Source organism: Vanellus vanellus, assembly GCF_965231255.1.
Source record: "Vanellus vanellus genome assembly, chromosome: 19".
NCBI classification, from domain to species: domain Eukaryota; kingdom Metazoa; phylum Chordata; class Aves; order Charadriiformes; family Charadriidae; genus Vanellus; species Vanellus vanellus.
The window spans coordinates 5306728-5322907 of record NC_138924.1 but is presented as its reverse complement, the minus strand read 5'-3'; the positions used below and the strand labels follow the sequence as shown (position 1 = coordinate 5322907).

Here is a 16180-nt window from a genome sequence, read left to right as displayed (position 1 = left end):
CGGGGACTCCTGCATTTGGGGAACAGCATTTCGGAGCGGCGGCTGCTCCGTGGTGCGGAGGGTGCCCGCCCCGTCGCCGTTCGTCTCCTCGCCTGCCTGTAAGAACTGAACCGGGCTCTGAGCGAGCGCGTGCCCAAGAGGTCACCCAGCGCAGCTGGTGACACCCGAGAAACCGGTGATGGGCAGGGTGTGACGAGTCGGGTGTACCCCAAACCCTGCACACACCGGGGCAGCCCTGCTCCTGCCCGGGGGCGTTTGTCCTGCCTATGGCAAACCCAGCACGGGGTGGGCTGTCACCGCTCTTCCCAGAGGATGGGACCTCTCCATCCTTTAATTGACCCGCTGCTTCGTTTTTTTTCGCAGGGAAGGGGGTTTGGGCACAGCGCTGCCGGCTATGCTGGGATGTGTCCTGCCCTTCCCAGGCTGTGCCCAGCTTAGCCGGGGGGTGCCGGGTGGTGTTGGGGGGCTGGAGGAGACGTCTCCCAGTGTTTGGCCACTCGAGGACACCCTCCCCACGCACAGAGCATCCTCCCAGGCACCAAAATTGCAGATTTTTGTTTCGTGCTAGGCACAGAGCATCTCACCAGCCGTTCCAGCGCACGCTGCTCTCTCCGACGGGCCACGGTGTCCCCTGGCGCCCCGTAACCCCCCGGCTCTGCCCGAGCCCTTCGCCTCCAGCACGCCTCTAGAAAGCACCTCCGAAAACTTGGCCGAGGCGCCGGCAGCCGCAGGCAGGCGGTGACCTGAGAGCCCTCCCCAGTGCGGGCTTTCCCTGCCTCCGGTCAGAGGTTTTTGGCAGCCAAAGCCGGACTCTCGGGAGCGGCAGTTGTTTGCTCTCCGGGACACTCGGACATCCCTTCGCTGCCGTACGATCGCCGGGGCTGAGACGAGCAAGCGGCGCGTTCCCCCGTGCTGCCGCGATGCCCCGGGGCTGCGCAGCCCCTCTCCGCTGGCCGGTGCCGCGCAGTGGCAGTAGGAATTGCTGGAAGCCCAGAAAGAGCGAGATCAGAAGAGAAAACACCACACTGCAGCTCACCCCCACCCTCCCCAGGAGGGATTTGGGGGCAAATCAGTGAATTTTTTTATTTTGCGCGGAAGGAGGTGACGGCTCTGCCCGAGGGATGAAACCCGGCAGCTCCAGGGCCAGAGGTCCCATAAAACCTGGGGGCTCCGGGGGGGTGGGATGCAAAACCTCGGCCCCCCGCGGCAGGGGGGGACACGGCCCTCCCCGCACCCCCTCACGCTCCCTGGGCCTGGCAGAGGGAAGCTGGGGCTAAAACCCAAATTCAGAGGCTGCAGAGCAGCTGGGGCTGCCGGCGTCCCCCGCGGCTGGAAAAGCAAGAAAAAAAGGATGAAGAAGGGGGGGAATCATCACCAGCCCCCCCCCTCCCCCCCCCCAAATTAGCCAGGCTAATTTACACCACTCAACCTGAGTGCCTTTACCAACAGCCACGTGGGGATATACAGAATATCTCCGGGTTTGGAGGCTGCCTGGGCTCAAGCCCCTCTGCTCTCGCGGTCCCTCCTTTGCCGGGAGCCTTTCACTTGGCCCGCGGGACGCCGGTGTCTGCCGGCAGCTGGGACGATGGCTCCAGCACGCGGGGGACAGAGGTCCTGCCCTCCCCGGCGCTGCAAGACACACCACTGCCTTTAGCTGCTGTAATGGGTTTCTAAAATTAGCTGCACACTCTGCCCTTGGACTCGAGCAGGACATTCGTCAGTCGTTTAATGTCAAAAGTTTGGGGGTGGGGGAAAAAAAAAAGAGAAAAAAAAAAAAGAGAAAAAAAAAAAAAAAAGAAAAAAAAAAGAAAAAAAAAAAAAGAGAAGCAAAGCACAAAAGCAACCCAGTCAATGCACGGCTAAGTTTATTTTATCACTTGTCCCGCGGAACTCAACATCTATTTTAAGTCATTTATGAAGAGTACAAGTGTGAATAGCTGCAGAAGTTTTGCAATTCCAAGACACCGCATACAGCTTCTAAAAAAAGCAAATTTAACCTTCCCAACAAAGCCTCAACAAGCATCCCACCCTTCCCCGGATCACGTTTCCGAGCTACTGATTTCAGACAGCCAAAGCTCCTCTCCTCCGCATCTGAAGTCGATTAGTTTACGAAGCGGTCCCCGGCATACGCCAGCATCACCTTCCCCCCCCCCCCCCCAGCCCCTCGCCGGCATCTCGCCCCGCGGGTGCCTCCCTTCCGCTCCGCCCCGCGCCGAGCGGGGCAGGTGCACGTTGGTCCCTCGGGGTTTGCCCCTCTTTTCGATTTAGGAGTGTTTTACGTTTTGCCGTGGGCCGCAGCTCCTATAAATAAACCCGGGCTGCCCCTGGGCAGATGTGAAGCCTATCGCTGCCGGCACGCTCCGTTAGAGGCCCCGGCTTCCCAGCAGCGTGAACGTGAATACATCTGAATCCGCAACGAAATATTAATTGGGAGCAACGCTATTCTCCTGTCTTCGGAGGGGAATTTTAATTGAGGACCACGCTAACGAGCTAATAGCTTCCTGCACCGCGCGGTCGTGGCGAACAGGGATGAACAGGGGGTGCTGGGACCCGCTCCCTTCATCAGTGCCTCTTCTATCACCTCTTTCTCCCCAAATCAACCCCAATTAACAGCCCAGCATTCATCACCCAGCTAACCCACCACCAATTGCTTGATTTGACTTGTGGTTTCCTAAAACGATCGGGTGCCGAGCAGATCAGCTACGAGGCAAATTAAGCCCCGTACGAGGGGGGGGTGTGCCTTGGATTAGGTGAAGCCATTGCACCCAGAAGGGTAACCAACGCTTGGCAGACACATCTCGGCAACGGAGGGGGTCCGGAGCATCCCGGTGAGATCAGCCCTGACCACCAACACCTCCCTTCACGCCAATTAAGTCCTAACTAGCCAGGCTGTTTTCAAGCTGAGGGCTCCAGTTCAAGACAAGCATCCGCTGGCGCTCAGCGGGGTGACACGAGACGCTGCAGAAGGTCCCGAGAAGCCCTTCAGATGGAGCACAGGGCTGAGCAACAGCTGCGTTTGACTTGGGAGGCGGCGAGAAGGCAGCGCGCCGAGCAACCCCATCTGCGGGCACGGCTGGTTGTGATCTGCCGCCGTCTCACTTGCTCCGTCAGAGCCCGGCGGGACTGCTTGCCTTCTGGTAATTCAATAAACCACAGCAAAATAGGAATTCTCAAATATCACGACACTTGAAAACGCAAGGTTGGGAGGTTCCCCCCCCCCCCCCGCCCCATTTTCTGGCTAAATTTAGTCTACCCAGTGTTATGCTGGACTCAAAACAGGATGGAAAAAGATACTGCATCTGAGAGGAGTACCTCTTATCTTGCATTTTCCGTGTATTTTGGTTAAGACTGAGCTCTCTGGGACACCAGGAGGACGCGGGCACCGCTGCAGCCCCCTCCGGGGAGGGAGGGAGGGCTGGAAACGCCAAAATGACTCTCCCTTAGCTGAGGCTTTTAACTTCCGAGGGTGGGAGCGGGGGAGAAGGGGGGGGGGATCATTGTCTCCATCCTACAAAGCAGAAAGCAAAGCTATAGCGAAGCGGCCGGCAGGGCACGAAGGGCCAGATCCTGCTGCGGGACAACAGGGGAGCCGGTGCCAGCGGGGTCGCGTCCAGCCGTCACTGCCACATGTCGCCCGCGTCCCCGTTCTCGTGGAACTTGTGGAGGTGGTCGGCGTACCTGGGGAAAGGGCACAGCCACGTTAACTGGCAGCAAGGTCGGAAGCGCTTTGGCGGCCCAGCCGGAGCCGCTTCGTTTCCCAGCGGGAGCCGCGATAATTAGCACCGCGCTCTCCTCCGGCCACGGGCAGCAGCGCCCAGGAGCTGCTCGGGGCAACCGGAGTCAAGGCACGGGCCCGATCCTGATCTCCAGGCTCACGTTTGGCTTTGGCAGGATTCCTCACCCGGGCAAGAACTGCTCACGGGAAGGGTTTGGAAGACACCCGACTGAAGACAGGCGGTTGTCATCCTCCATGCGCTTTTCCTCCCACCCCCCTCCTCATTGCATTAAGGATTTTAAACCAAATTAACCACCAGGACAGAGGTGCACCTAGTAGTGCCCAAAATATCTGCCACAAACCACCATGCCCTGTCCACCGAACCCGGGCGGACGGTGACGCTGAGCCCCGGGGCCGGGCTGACCCAGCCTATCCTCACACCCACTTCTTAGCGCAGTACGCAGCACAGTCCCTTCCCACGCTCTCGCTCCAGGCCGTTTTGTAGAGCACCTGCGAAAGAAAATACGCCATCAGCTCCGCTCTACCCACCCATCTCTGCCCGCCCTGGCAGCCGCCTGTCACCGCTGTGCCATCCCCTCCCGGCCGTCCCCTCCATGCCACCCCCTCCCTGCAGTCCCGTCTCCGCGGCCACTGGCAAAATCTCTGCCGCAGCGTTTCGCAGGCGCCCGTGGCTTGCGTGCATCAAGCAGAGACCTAAAGCGACGCGCTGGGTACCACGGGGTTTGCAGCCCTGCGTGACCGGCGTGGGGAAACCCGGCGCGTGTCTCAGGGGGTCGCCCTCAGGACGGTCGGGATGACCTTTTCCAGCCAGTTTATTTTTGCTGGGGCAAAAAAGTTTATTTTTGCGCTGCCGCAGCCGCGGTGGTTTGGGACAAGGCGGGCGGGCGCGCTCGAGGCTGCGCGGGGACGGTGAGGACTTTGGAGATGTGTTTTCGGCACAGGTTTAAGGAAGGTCACCGCTCAGTTTGGCTACTTTTTCCCTTTGTGCCACCAAGCTTCCACTTCAAAGCTGTGGTCGGAAAAGGCGGGGAGGTGCGGGGAAGAGGGAGAAGCCCTCCCACCCCAGGCTGACGCGTTGAAGCCTTGGGGATTTGTAAGCCATCGCTATCTTGTCGCCAGGGAAATACTCTAATTCCACGAACACCCTTCGGTGGGCCTCCAAATTAGGGTGAGTTGAAATCACAACAGGCAGAAGGCGGCGGCCGGGAAGGGGTGAAGGCGGTGCTGTCTCCCGGGGTTAGCGGCAAAGACGTTGCTCCCACCGCGGGGATGGAGCAGCCGCGGGTTCCTCCAGTCCCCGTCGGACACACGGTGCGTGCCCACCCTGGGCAGCGCTGGGTGCCGGATTTCAGGCCTAGATTTTGTGTCTAGATGAAGTAAGATCATTCCAGCCATGTAATATTTATGACTTTCACTTTTTTTTTTTTTTTAGGCTAGAGCTTTAAAGTTTAATGATGTTTAACTTCTTATTTTCTTTGCTCCTTTCCTCACCAAAATAACACAAAGTCGGTTGTACTTCGAGCGGATCAGGATAGAAATATTGTTCTGATTTGCCTTTCATCTTGTTTCATTGTTTAATTATTAATCATTTTGTTGGTTTTTATCATTTCAGGGGAAACAAACAAACAAACAAAGAAACGGTGCGAGGCTATAGGAGGGGTTTGCGCCGTGAGTGACTCCCGGGGGATTCGGGCTGGCTGGAGCCTCTATTCCTAACCAACTTCTCTCCTTCCAACCCTAAGGTACCGTTGGGGAAATTTGAAAACTGGAGAAAAACAGATCCACGGAGCAGGTAGGAAACGTGGAGGGGACCAGAGCTCACACGGTGCATTGCAGAGCCAGAGCTCATCGGCCGGAGGGGCAGCGAAGGTAACCCAGCTCCACCGCTCCGGAGGTTAAGGGCTGTACCCAGAAATAGGAAGGTGGAATGGCACGTGGTCTACAAACAGGTGACGAGGGACCGCGTTTTGTTCCTAACGTTTCTTATGCTGTTCGCTTCAACAATAATTAACCAAAATTTTGCTGCCTGACAAGCGGAGGGCTTGCTCGCCTGCGTGCCGGGGTGGCGAACCAGACCTGCCGGTGGGTACGCCGAACCCCGCGTGAGCCGCCGGCACGGTGCCAACCGGCGCCCCACGGCTGTTTCCAGGCACGACACGAAGACACAGACGGCTTCCAGCTCCTGCCCTTGGGCACACCCCCGTGCCCACCAGGAGGTGCCCATTCCCACCCTGTAAATCCAAGGGGAAAGTTTATCGGCACATACGTGGTCCCGCCGAGCCGTGCTGCCCCCGCTCCCAGCCTCCCCGTGCCTCCGGAGCCGGTGATATACCAGCTGCAATGCGCTCACTTGGCATAATAGCTTAAAAATGCCAAAATTCCCCCTGGATGGGATCCTTGCTGCCATTTAATGGGATGCCTCCCCCCACGCCAAGGCCCCCGCACTTACCAGGAAGACGAGGCAGTGCAGGAACAGGGTGTAGAAGAAGGCAACGGTACGAGCTGTCTTGTTGGACAGGATGAGCCGCCCCTGCAGCGAGAGCGGAAGGGAAAAATCCCGTTTTAACGCGGGTCAGGGGAAACCAGCCCTCCCCACGCACAGGCTCGGAGAGACCCTGGCCGAGATTGGGGCCCTGTTTGTGCTAGACCCTACGTAAAGACACAGGTGAGACGGGATGCTTTGCCACCCATCTGCGCCCATCTCCGAGCAGCCGCTCTCCTTCAGGGCGACTGCCACGAGTGCCTACGCTCTCAGCCCAAAATTGCCCAAATCAAGGTGAATTCAGGACTGAGAACTGCTTGGTGGAAAACTCTCTCAGGTGGTTGTTTTGAGCCATCTTCATCCCAGCTTTCTTCACCGGCTCTGCCCGCTCCCCCCCCCCACGCCAGCCCCAACTCAGTGCCCGCCTGCGGCTCAGCGCCGCTCCGGAGAGAAACGCCGGCAGTAATTAAGTCTCGCGCATTTTTAATTCATGAGCTCAAAGAAGTTGTGATTCGCAGCGGCCCCTCGCCACCTCCTCGGCAGGGCGGCTGAGCGAGCGCTGGGCGGCGTTCCCGCTGGCTGGTCCTGTGCCCCAGCGCCAGTGCGGGACCCTGGGGATGACTTAGAGGACAATTCCGTAGGCAGACCCGCGGTGTCGGTGCAGCTCCCCCGAGCCCCCTGGCACGTTTCAGGGGTGACCACTCTGCACCCCGGGGTTCGCGCGCTCCCGACATCCTTCCCTATGAACCTCCATCCAGCTCAGCCGAAAGCAACCTGTGCCGTGGGTCTGGACGCCGCGGCGCGCGCTTACGCCGGCAGCAAAGAGCCGATAAAGTGGGATTACAGGCTCGGTACGGCGTGGAGCCTCCAGCTTTGGCAGTGGAGAGGTTATGTGCACGCTGAGAGCCGTGTACACCTTCTGCCGGGCTGCAGCGACGGCTGAGCACTTTGGAAAATGTAATCATCTCTCAAGGGTGCCAGCTGGGCTATTGATTTTAGGGGAGCTGGTTGCCGGACCCCCAGCTGCTCTCCCCAGTAACAGCCCTTCTGCTGCACAGGGGAGGCTTGTGGCTGGACCTGGGGGTCCAGGCAGGTCCCTGGGGTGCCACAGCTTGCCCCGCTGCCCTTTCTGCTTGTCACGGATATCTGTATTTAAGGGAAGGTCTTCACCTCTCCTTGCTTGCCCGTAAGCACAGCTCTCAGCCGTGTGCTGCCGCCGCCCGCTGCCGGTGCCCACCACGGCTGGGTACCGCTGCAGGAGAGGCCACGAGGCGGAGGAGCACCAACGGCGCTGGGCAAGGCACGCAGCGCTGCTCGGGCTAAGGCAAAGCACCCCCAAAAGTAGGGACCGCCAGATGGACATTGCTCTGGGGGATTTTGGAGAGCACCCGCGAACAAAAATCCCTTGGGCATCTTCAAATCCTCACTAGTACCCTGGTCTGCAGGTCTACCCTTTTCTCTGGCTCTGCAAGGTCTAGCCTGAAAGATTGAGAACCTGCTCAAGAAAAGGTGACCCCGCTCCGGCAGGGGGGTTGGATGAGATGATCTTCAGAGGTCCCTTCCAACCCTGACCAGTCTGTGCGACTCTGTGATTTACCCTCCACCTTTGCTGGTCCCACGCCAGCCCACAGATATGGCAGAGCTCGCTGGATATCATCAACCCTGCGGGGCCGGGCTGTGTCACGCTCCAACCCCTCATTTTGGAGAAGCCACAGAGCAGCGGCCAGACCCCGACGATGTCTGAGCCCTTCTGGCTTGGGACATGGGGGTCCCGATGGGAAAATCTTTGTGTCCATCCCTTCAAAAGAGCCAAAGTCAGCAGTAACCGCAGCCTAGAAAAGCAGCTTAGACGGAGGGATCCGACCTTCCTACGTAGCGCCTTTTTATGCCTGCTGTAAAAGCTAGGGATTCATTATGGACATAAGCACATTCCCCAAACCACCACGCGGGCTTTCCGAAGCTGGCATTAAAACCCACAGATCTCCCACCAAACCAATTCTGGGCTGAAATCTTCTTTGCTATTCACGGCCACGGCGGAGGCTGCTGTAACAAACAAGATTATGTTCTTAAATATTCCCAAGGAATAACTCCCCTAAGTCAGTTTTTTCTTTTTGTAAATGCCTTTCATTAGTTCTCCGTGGTGCTGGCACGCCACCCAATCCATATTCATGTTGGCATTTCCTTGGTTTTTATGCAAATGACAACTTTGCCTTTATTACAAGACATTTCTGTATTCTGGGGCTGTTGCAGACCAGCGCTCCTGCATTAACCTCTGTTGCGCCGGATAGCCAGGGGTTACCTCAGCCAAACCCCGATCCTGAGCCTGCCGCTAACAGCGCAGGTTCGAATATAAGTCAGATCTCAATAACCACGGTTTTAGCTCAGAAAGCAGCACTCATCGCTAAGAGATGGCAGCCAAAGCCCGCGGTGGCGGCAGCATCCTGTTGCCCGCCGCGGCTCAGGCGAGGACCCTCCGCTGCTGCAGACACCGGCAGCTCCCCAATATTTTCCCCGATGCTTTTTTGGAAGGAAGAACCAGAGCAGGAAGGGGCAGTGCCCACGGAGAGGTTTTTCTGGAGAATGCAATAAGAAAGCACTGCGCACCCGAGGATGCTGTGCTGTGCGAGGCTGAGCATCTCCCCCGGAGCGGGACCCTCGGCAGCCCATCGCGCGCCTGCTCCCCAGCCGTGGGGGGGGGGCCAGGGCTCGCCGGGTGGGTGTCCTACGGGGGGTCAGGCTGGGTTAACCCCGACTGCATGCTGTCTGCAAGGAGGCTTTGCCCCCGGGCCAGCCCTCAGCCGGGGGTGCAGCACTGAGCCCCCCATCCACGTTACAAACCAGAGGAGAGGTGCTTCCCGCAGCCCATCGCATCCCCATCCCGGCACTGCCCAGGGGAGCCGCGGGCACGGCCGGGGGGAGACGGTGGGTCACGGCGATCCTCCGAGACACACGCTGTCCCCGAGTTACCGAGCTGTTGGCTTGGGCTGTGGCATCGCCGGCCAGGATGTGGCTGGGTCGCCCGCTCCAGCCAGGACCCCCTGGGATGGAAGGGGGGAAAGGGGAAGGGGGGAAAGCGAGTTCTCCTAAACCTGAGCATGGTCTGCACCCCTGCCCGGGGGAGCAGGGATGGGGACTGACCCCCAGCCGGGGCCAAGCCCAGCAGCAGCGTTCCCAGTGTAGGCACTGGGCTAAAAGCCTCTGGCCACCCACTCACCATGCTCAGCGTGGCTTTATCCCAGGGACTGAGGCTCAGGTACTTCCGCTGGCGTTCCTGCAAGTACACGGTACAAGAAGCTCATTTTGAGGCTCAAAGGGATGATTTAGGGTTTGCGAATCCGGGAAGGAGCTCTGTGCCCCGGGATGCTCCCACTCCCCCATACACACAGCTGTAGGGGACATCGGGTGAGATCAATGGCGTTTTTTTATTTTTTAAAATGTGTTTGAGTGTGTTTTATGCTTTCAGAGCGCTGCCCCTGGATTTCATCCGGGCAATGAAATAATTTCCCCGAGAGGTTTAATTTTCCGGCTGCTCCTTCCCTTCGACGGGGAAGGCCCATCTTGCCGCGAGCAAAACCAGAACCGAGCGAAACAACCCGCTCACCGACTGCGGGGGGAGGGGGGGCGGGGGGAGCTTTTCATACCTTCCTGCTGAAGGAGGAGAAGGGGTCCAGGCGCTCTTCGTACTGGGAGGAGTAGCGCTGCTCGGTGTCATCCCTGCTGCCGCCCTGCGGGAGCAAAGGCAGGGTGAGAGCCAGCGGGCACCCGCGCCGCCCGTACCCATCGCCCCTGGTGCGAGCAGCGTGCGGACACCCAGCACAGGGCCGGAGCTCCCCCCTCAGCCCCCCTGATTTGGAAGAAACGACCCCCAAAGGATGGAGCAGCACAGCCCAGAGCTGACCCGCGGGGCCAACGGGATCCCTCCCCTTCCAAAAGCAGCAGCACAAGAGGAGCTATGTAACAAAGTCCTCTCTTCTGTAGGAACGCCACCTATGTCCCCCTATTTTTTGCCCTTTCCATGGAATAATAGTCACCTGTGCCACCCCGGAGAGCTCACCTGGAACCGCCCGGGCTACTGCAGCTCCCACCCTGAATTCCTTTGCTGCTGGGCCAGGTAGGAGGGAGGCAGTGGTTTAGGAGGAGGAAATCATTGTTTAAACATAGAGCTGTTATCAGCTGGGCAAAAGGCAAGGAAAATTAAGGAAACTCCTTGAAAGGAGTGAAAGATTTAGGTCGGTTCAGGCCGGCTGGGTTTTGAACTCCTCCCGGGACGGAGGCTCCCCGGGTGCAGCCTCGCAGGCGGCGCTGGCCGAACGGCGGCAGGGAGCCCCGAGGACGCTCCCGCAAACCGCACATCCCTGCTCCTCCTTTCTCCAACGCTACCTCTCCGGGTCACGAGAAATGCAGATTCCACATCATTCCTACCCAAAACCAGCCTGGAAATGTCACGTGCCGTCACCAGGCACAGTCACGGGCTGGGGCGAGCCCTGGCTCGCAGCTCCGTGGGCTGCGCATCCCTTCTTGGGGGCTAATCCATCTCTGTCCCCCCATCCCCAGCACTGCGGCTTCTCCAGCTCTGCCCCGCCAGCGCGGTGATGCCGACGTTGACCGAGATCTTTCTGGCCCCGTTACTACGTGCTGCTTGTTGTCCTTGCCTGGCCACCCCGGCACGCTGGCCGGCGGCTGCGTTTCACCGGGGGTAAACCCCGCTGCAAGCAGACCTTTAGCAAATATGCCCTTACGCGCCGCAATACGATCCGCGCGGGTCAGCGCGCAATCAGAAGCCGGCGATGAGACCAGCTCCCAATTTAGGGGCGAGCAATTCGCTACAGCCTGGCCTTATTGAATGATCTTTGATGATTATTTTTAACGTGTCACATGCCCGATTAGGTGGTGAATTATGCAATCCCCCGTGCTGCCGCGTCGAAGGCTTTTGCTCTTTGGATCATGTGAATGGCATTCAGGGGTTGCCTTGTGGCAGCAGATAAACATGGATATGATCTTCCGCGGGAGAAACGGGCAAAAATGTCAGAGGGGCCGACCCAGCGTCATCGCCGAGACATAAATAAAAGGACCAAATAAGGTCCTTCACGGCTGTAGGAGTTTCCCATCCCCAAACGCTATTAAAATAGCCATCAATAAAAGGCACTCAGTCCAGCCAGCGTGGAAAGGCAGCAGCTTCGGGGGAGGATGGCCGGGGGGGGGCGGGGGGGAGGATGGCCGGGCGAGGAGCTGGCGTTCGAACTGGCGTCCCTTCCCCGGTTATTGTCACTTTTGCAGTTATTGGGAAAGCCCGAGGTCGGGGCAGCCCCGCTGCGCCCGGGGAAGTGGTTGCAATTGAAAGCTCCCCAGGCACCAGCCTGACCTGCTTGCAAAAGCCCCGGGGATTTCCAGGGATTAAACCCCCAAGGGAGGCGGCAGGAGCAAAGCAGGTTCCAGCAAGGTCTGACTCTGCTCCCCAGCCTCCTCCTGGCCTTACTGGGATGGTTTGAGGCTGGTTTCTGCTCTTTTGGGCACCGGCCCTGGCTGCCCAGGAGAGTGGGAAGCCGAGCGGCTCTCTCTGCTGGCCACAAGAAATTCAGGGCGGTGGGGAATGAGCATAGGTAGGAGAGGATGAATTATTTTTCAGGCTCTGGCTGCAGGGATTTATTGCAGGAGGCTCCGACTTAACCGCTTGCTGCCTGGTCGGGCAGGAGCATCCACGACTTGCCTGCTGGAGCACCCCGCTGCCAGCGGTGAGCATCAGAGGGGTTTGTAGCAGGTTTTTCAGGGAGGAAATTTGAGCTTCTGGCATCAAAGATATCGGACCCCCTTCAGAATGGTTAAAAACTGCCTTCCCGGGAGAGGCCCCGGGTACCTGCTCCTCTGGGCAGAGCACTGCACCCTTTTCCACCCCAGTTAGCTCCCATTTTCTAACTTTCATGCAAGGCGCATGTGGGTCATGTGCAATTTCCCCATTGCTCCTGTGCACATAGGTAACGGTCTGCGTTTGGGGGTCTGTCCGTCCGCGTGAACCCAGCCGGGGGACAGACAGACGGACGGCCACTCACCCGGCCAGGGTAGCTCTGGAGGAACTTGATCTTCTCGTAGAGCTTGATGTTGTCGGCTCTCAGGTTGTCCAGCTCGCTCTGCAGGGCATGCACCGTGTGCTGCATCATGCGGTTCTCCTGCGCGGGGGGAGAAAAGGGGCCGTTAGCCGGGGGGGGGGGGGCAGGGGGAGGACAGGATCTAACCCGGTGGGAGGCAGAAGGGGGGGTTGATTTGGTGTATCCAGCCGGGGTTCAGTCCCTTCTTAAGTAATTAAAATCCCCCGGCGTTGAATTAAAACTGCTCCCCGATTAAAATTGTCCCAGCTGCCACTGAACGGGGCCCCCAGTCCTGAGCCGTTAGCGAACCTGGTCCCTCCATGGCTGAAGAAGGGCCGGGGCAGCCAAGGTGGCCGTTGGTGGCTTTGGGGTGAGACGTGGCCCCCACGGGAGGCGCAAAGCCAACCTGCCGGCTTTGAAGAGGTCATCTTGAGCCGTACTTCAGTTTGTAGAGCTATTGGGTTTTTACCCCAAACCACATTCCCTGTGTGCCTTTTACACGGCAGCCCCGAACGCTGTGCCAGACCCCCAAGCCCACCTGCGAGGCAACGGGGGTTTGGATCTGTCCTTGAATTGGAGCAACACCGACGGGGGGCTGGGGGGGGGGCTTTGGTCCTGCTAACAGCAGAAGGGGTTTTTCTCTTGCTTGCAGTGGCGCTGCCCGCATCGGGCTGATAATAAATAAATTCCCCGCAGACCAGAAAAGCAGCCAGCTCCAGCCACCCTCCCCACCCCACCTACCCCCTCCAGCTCCTGGTTCCTGGCCCGGAAACGTTCCCTCTGGCTGGAGATGATGGAGAGGAGCGAGTCCACCTGCCCCTCGGGGAACGAGGTGCCAGGGGACGGCGGGTGACCTGCGGACAAGGCTTGGTATGAGACACGGCCCAGCAGATGTCCACCATCCACCCCGGAGCAAGCGGGGACTGCTTGAGGTCCCCACCCCGACACCGCGGGACTTCAGGGATGCTCAGGTAGACAAACTCATTTTCACCGCTATGACAACACGGACTCGTTTTTATGCTTTTTTTTTTCATTTTTGGGGACTTATCCTGGGAATGGACAGGTTCACTCCCTAGGGACAGCCAATTGCATTACTTGGAGCATCGCCCGGTGACCTTCCCATGACCCCAACCCTCCCGGTCCCTGCCACATCTCTCTCCTGCAACTTCTGCAGCAGTCGTAGCCCTGAGAAAAGACCCAGTGCCTCAACCAGCCCCTCCACCCACTCACTCTTCTCTCCCTTCCCCTCCTTGCAGAACGGTCACCCCCATTTTGTACCCTCTCCTCTCTCAGCCACCCCAGCAAAGCACTGCCCAGGAGCCCCGTTTTGTGGGTGTCCCGTGCGACGGCCCACCACGATTGGGGTCTGCAGGTGGCCGGGGGGAGCTGCGGCCGTCCCTCCCCACTCTGCCTTCCCGGCAGCGGGAGGCCATCCACGGCCAAGGAGAAACACGTCCCCGAGGCCATGACTCAACCGGCTGCACAGAGGAGCTATTCACGGCGCAGGACGGGCGGCTGCAGGTTGTTTGGCTTGGTGGGACTTTTGCTGTGATATTGTTTCTCGTGTGTTTTCAAAACCTTTCAAAACCAAACCCAACAACAACAACAAAAAAAAAAAAAAAAGAAAAAGAAAAAAGGAAAAAAAGGAAAGGAAGTGGGTTTTCTTCCAGAGGAGCCAAGTGTCGTTATTTGTTTGATTCATTTTCTCCAGCGGACCTCGGCGCAGGAGCCAATATAAAGGAAATATTCAGCTCGTCGGCTCTGAAGGGGGTTTGATGGGGAAAGATGAGGTGTTTGGTTCAGCCTGGGTTCACCGGCTCAGCACGGAGCCGGGCTGCACCGTCCTGGAAGCAGCCAGAGGACCATCAAACCGTGCCGAGCATGGAAACCCCATCACTGGCCCCAGTGAAGGACACACCAAACAGTCATGTCTGCGCCTGCTTAGGAGCATCCTCATGCCACCGTCCCTGGAGGGGTGACCACCCTGCCCATGGCACCCAGATGACGCCCATCAGCACCTTGGCGTGCGGCCCCAGCTCTGCACCCGCCTCTCACCGTAAAACAGCGCCGTGGCCTCCTTGATGGGCTCAGGTATCTTCTCCAGGCTGGGGACGGCTGCACCCTGGGCAGCACAAGCAGAAGGGATTAAGTGTCTCCCACCCACCCAAAGGTGCCCGGTCAAAGCAAACCCCTCCCGGGTCCTGCGACCACCCTGGCACTTGCAGCCTCATGGGAAGCATCACTGCCAACCCAGGCACTCTGCAAGGATGAAGACTGAGACAACATGGAGAGGCTGGTGTTCAACCCTCGAATCCCATCCTCCCCCTGGGGAGGAGAAGGGCTGGAAGGTCCCTGGATGCCACCACTACCACCCCCTCCCACGCCACTGCCATCCCATTGCATGGGCACAATGCAACCCTCTGCTGGGTGAGTTAAGAGAAAAAGGAAAAAAAAAGAAGAAGAAAAAAAAATAAGAGGAGGTGATAAAACAACCCCCATGCCCACTGTTGGCCCCTCCAGCAGTGACGGTCAACCCCCAGGGACATTTTGACTGGTCCCTGCCCGCTGCCGGGAGCCGAGAGCTGTGGGTTGGGGTTACCTCTGCATCCGGGCGATGCACGGTGGACAGGGCTTGGATGGTGCTGAGGTCGTGCTCCAGCTTGGCGATGAGCTCCTTCTGGCCAGCCAGCGTGGACACGGCCTCCGTCAGCTGGATCTGCAGCTCCGCACAGCGCACTGGAAAACAGAACCCGGGGCCGTCACCCAGGGGTGGCCCAAACCCCCCACATTTTGCCAAGGGGACACCAAAAAGCTGAGAAACCCCCACCTGAAGCATCGAAGCCAACTCACAGGCAGCCACCCCATTTTGTCCCTATTTCTGGGGCAGCAGGAGGGACCCTCCTTGAAAGGCGGAGGGAATTGGGTCTTTTTAGTCTGGAGGAAAGAAGACTGAGGGGGATCTTATCAACGCTTATCAGTCCTTAAAGGGAGGGTGCCGGGGGGATGGAACAGCCTTTTTCCAGTGGTGCCCAGTGACAGGACAAGAGGGAACGGGCACAAACGTGACCATAGGAAGTTCCATCTCAACCTGAGGAGGGACTTCTCTCCTGTGCGGGTGGCAGAGCACTGGCACAGCTGCCCAGAGAGGGGGGGAGTCTCCCCCTCTGGAGCCATTCCAAACCCGCCTGGACGTGTCCTGTGCCACTGCTGGAGGTGCCCCTGCTCTGGTGGGGGGGCGGGGAATTGGGGGAGCTTTAGAGGGCCCTTCAAGCCCTTACCAGTCTGGGATTCTGCGACCCCGCCAGCGATCCCTGCTCTGCTCCAGGCAAAGAGGACCAGGGGTGCAGCCCACCGTGGTGATGCCCCAGGGTGGGCAGCTGTCCCCGGGCAGGACCAGTGCCACGTCCCAGTGGCGGAGGCAAGGTGGGCGGGCAGCTGTTTGCCCCGGCACAGCTGCTTCAAATGCATCAGCAAGACATTTTTGGTGCCCCAGGGGTAGCTGGCAGCATCCTGGCTGGGCAGAGTGGGGGGATCTGGAGAGGGATAAGGGGAGCTGAGCCCACCAACCCATCCACGGGGCTGGGCTGCACACGGAGCTGGGCTCCGGGCAGGACGTCCCCGGCCGCGGGTGCTGGGACGGGCATGCAGGGGGAGGATGGTGCCGCGGGGGGTTGGAGCAGGGTGGGGGACATCTCCCAGGAGGGGCTCAGGTGGGACCGATCCTGCCCCGAGGCGCTGGGTGAGGCTGCGCGGCCCCCGGCATCCCCACTCGGCCAATTTTCGACAAACGAACTCTCTTTCCAGTTGCCCCCCAGACTAAAACCCACACCCTAAACCACAACAGGCGCTCGCTGGAATGCTCCAGGAGCGAAACAAAAG

General features: G+C 59.1%; 1 protein-coding gene across 1 annotated transcript in view; it reads right to left on the bottom strand.

The window, feature by feature from the left end:
- Positions 1-1854: 1854 nt before the first annotated feature.
- The window catches only part of CUX1 (cut like homeobox 1), a 285607-nt gene continuing 271281 nt past the window's right edge, over positions 1855-16180 (bottom strand). The window contains exons 15-23 of the mRNA XM_082493164.1: positions 14901-15037; positions 14357-14423; positions 13043-13155; positions 12266-12382; positions 9860-9943; positions 9433-9489; positions 6186-6266; positions 4161-4225; positions 1855-3678 (exon numbers count right to left, since the gene is read on the bottom strand). Of these exons, the coding sequence (XP_082349290.1) occupies positions 3618-3678; positions 4161-4225; positions 6186-6266; positions 9433-9489; positions 9860-9943; positions 12266-12382; positions 13043-13155; positions 14357-14423; positions 14901-15037 (782 nt within the window). The 3' untranslated portion in view covers positions 1855-3617. The remainder of the gene's footprint in view (positions 3679-4160; positions 4226-6185; positions 6267-9432; positions 9490-9859; positions 9944-12265; positions 12383-13042; positions 13156-14356; positions 14424-14900; positions 15038-16180) is intronic.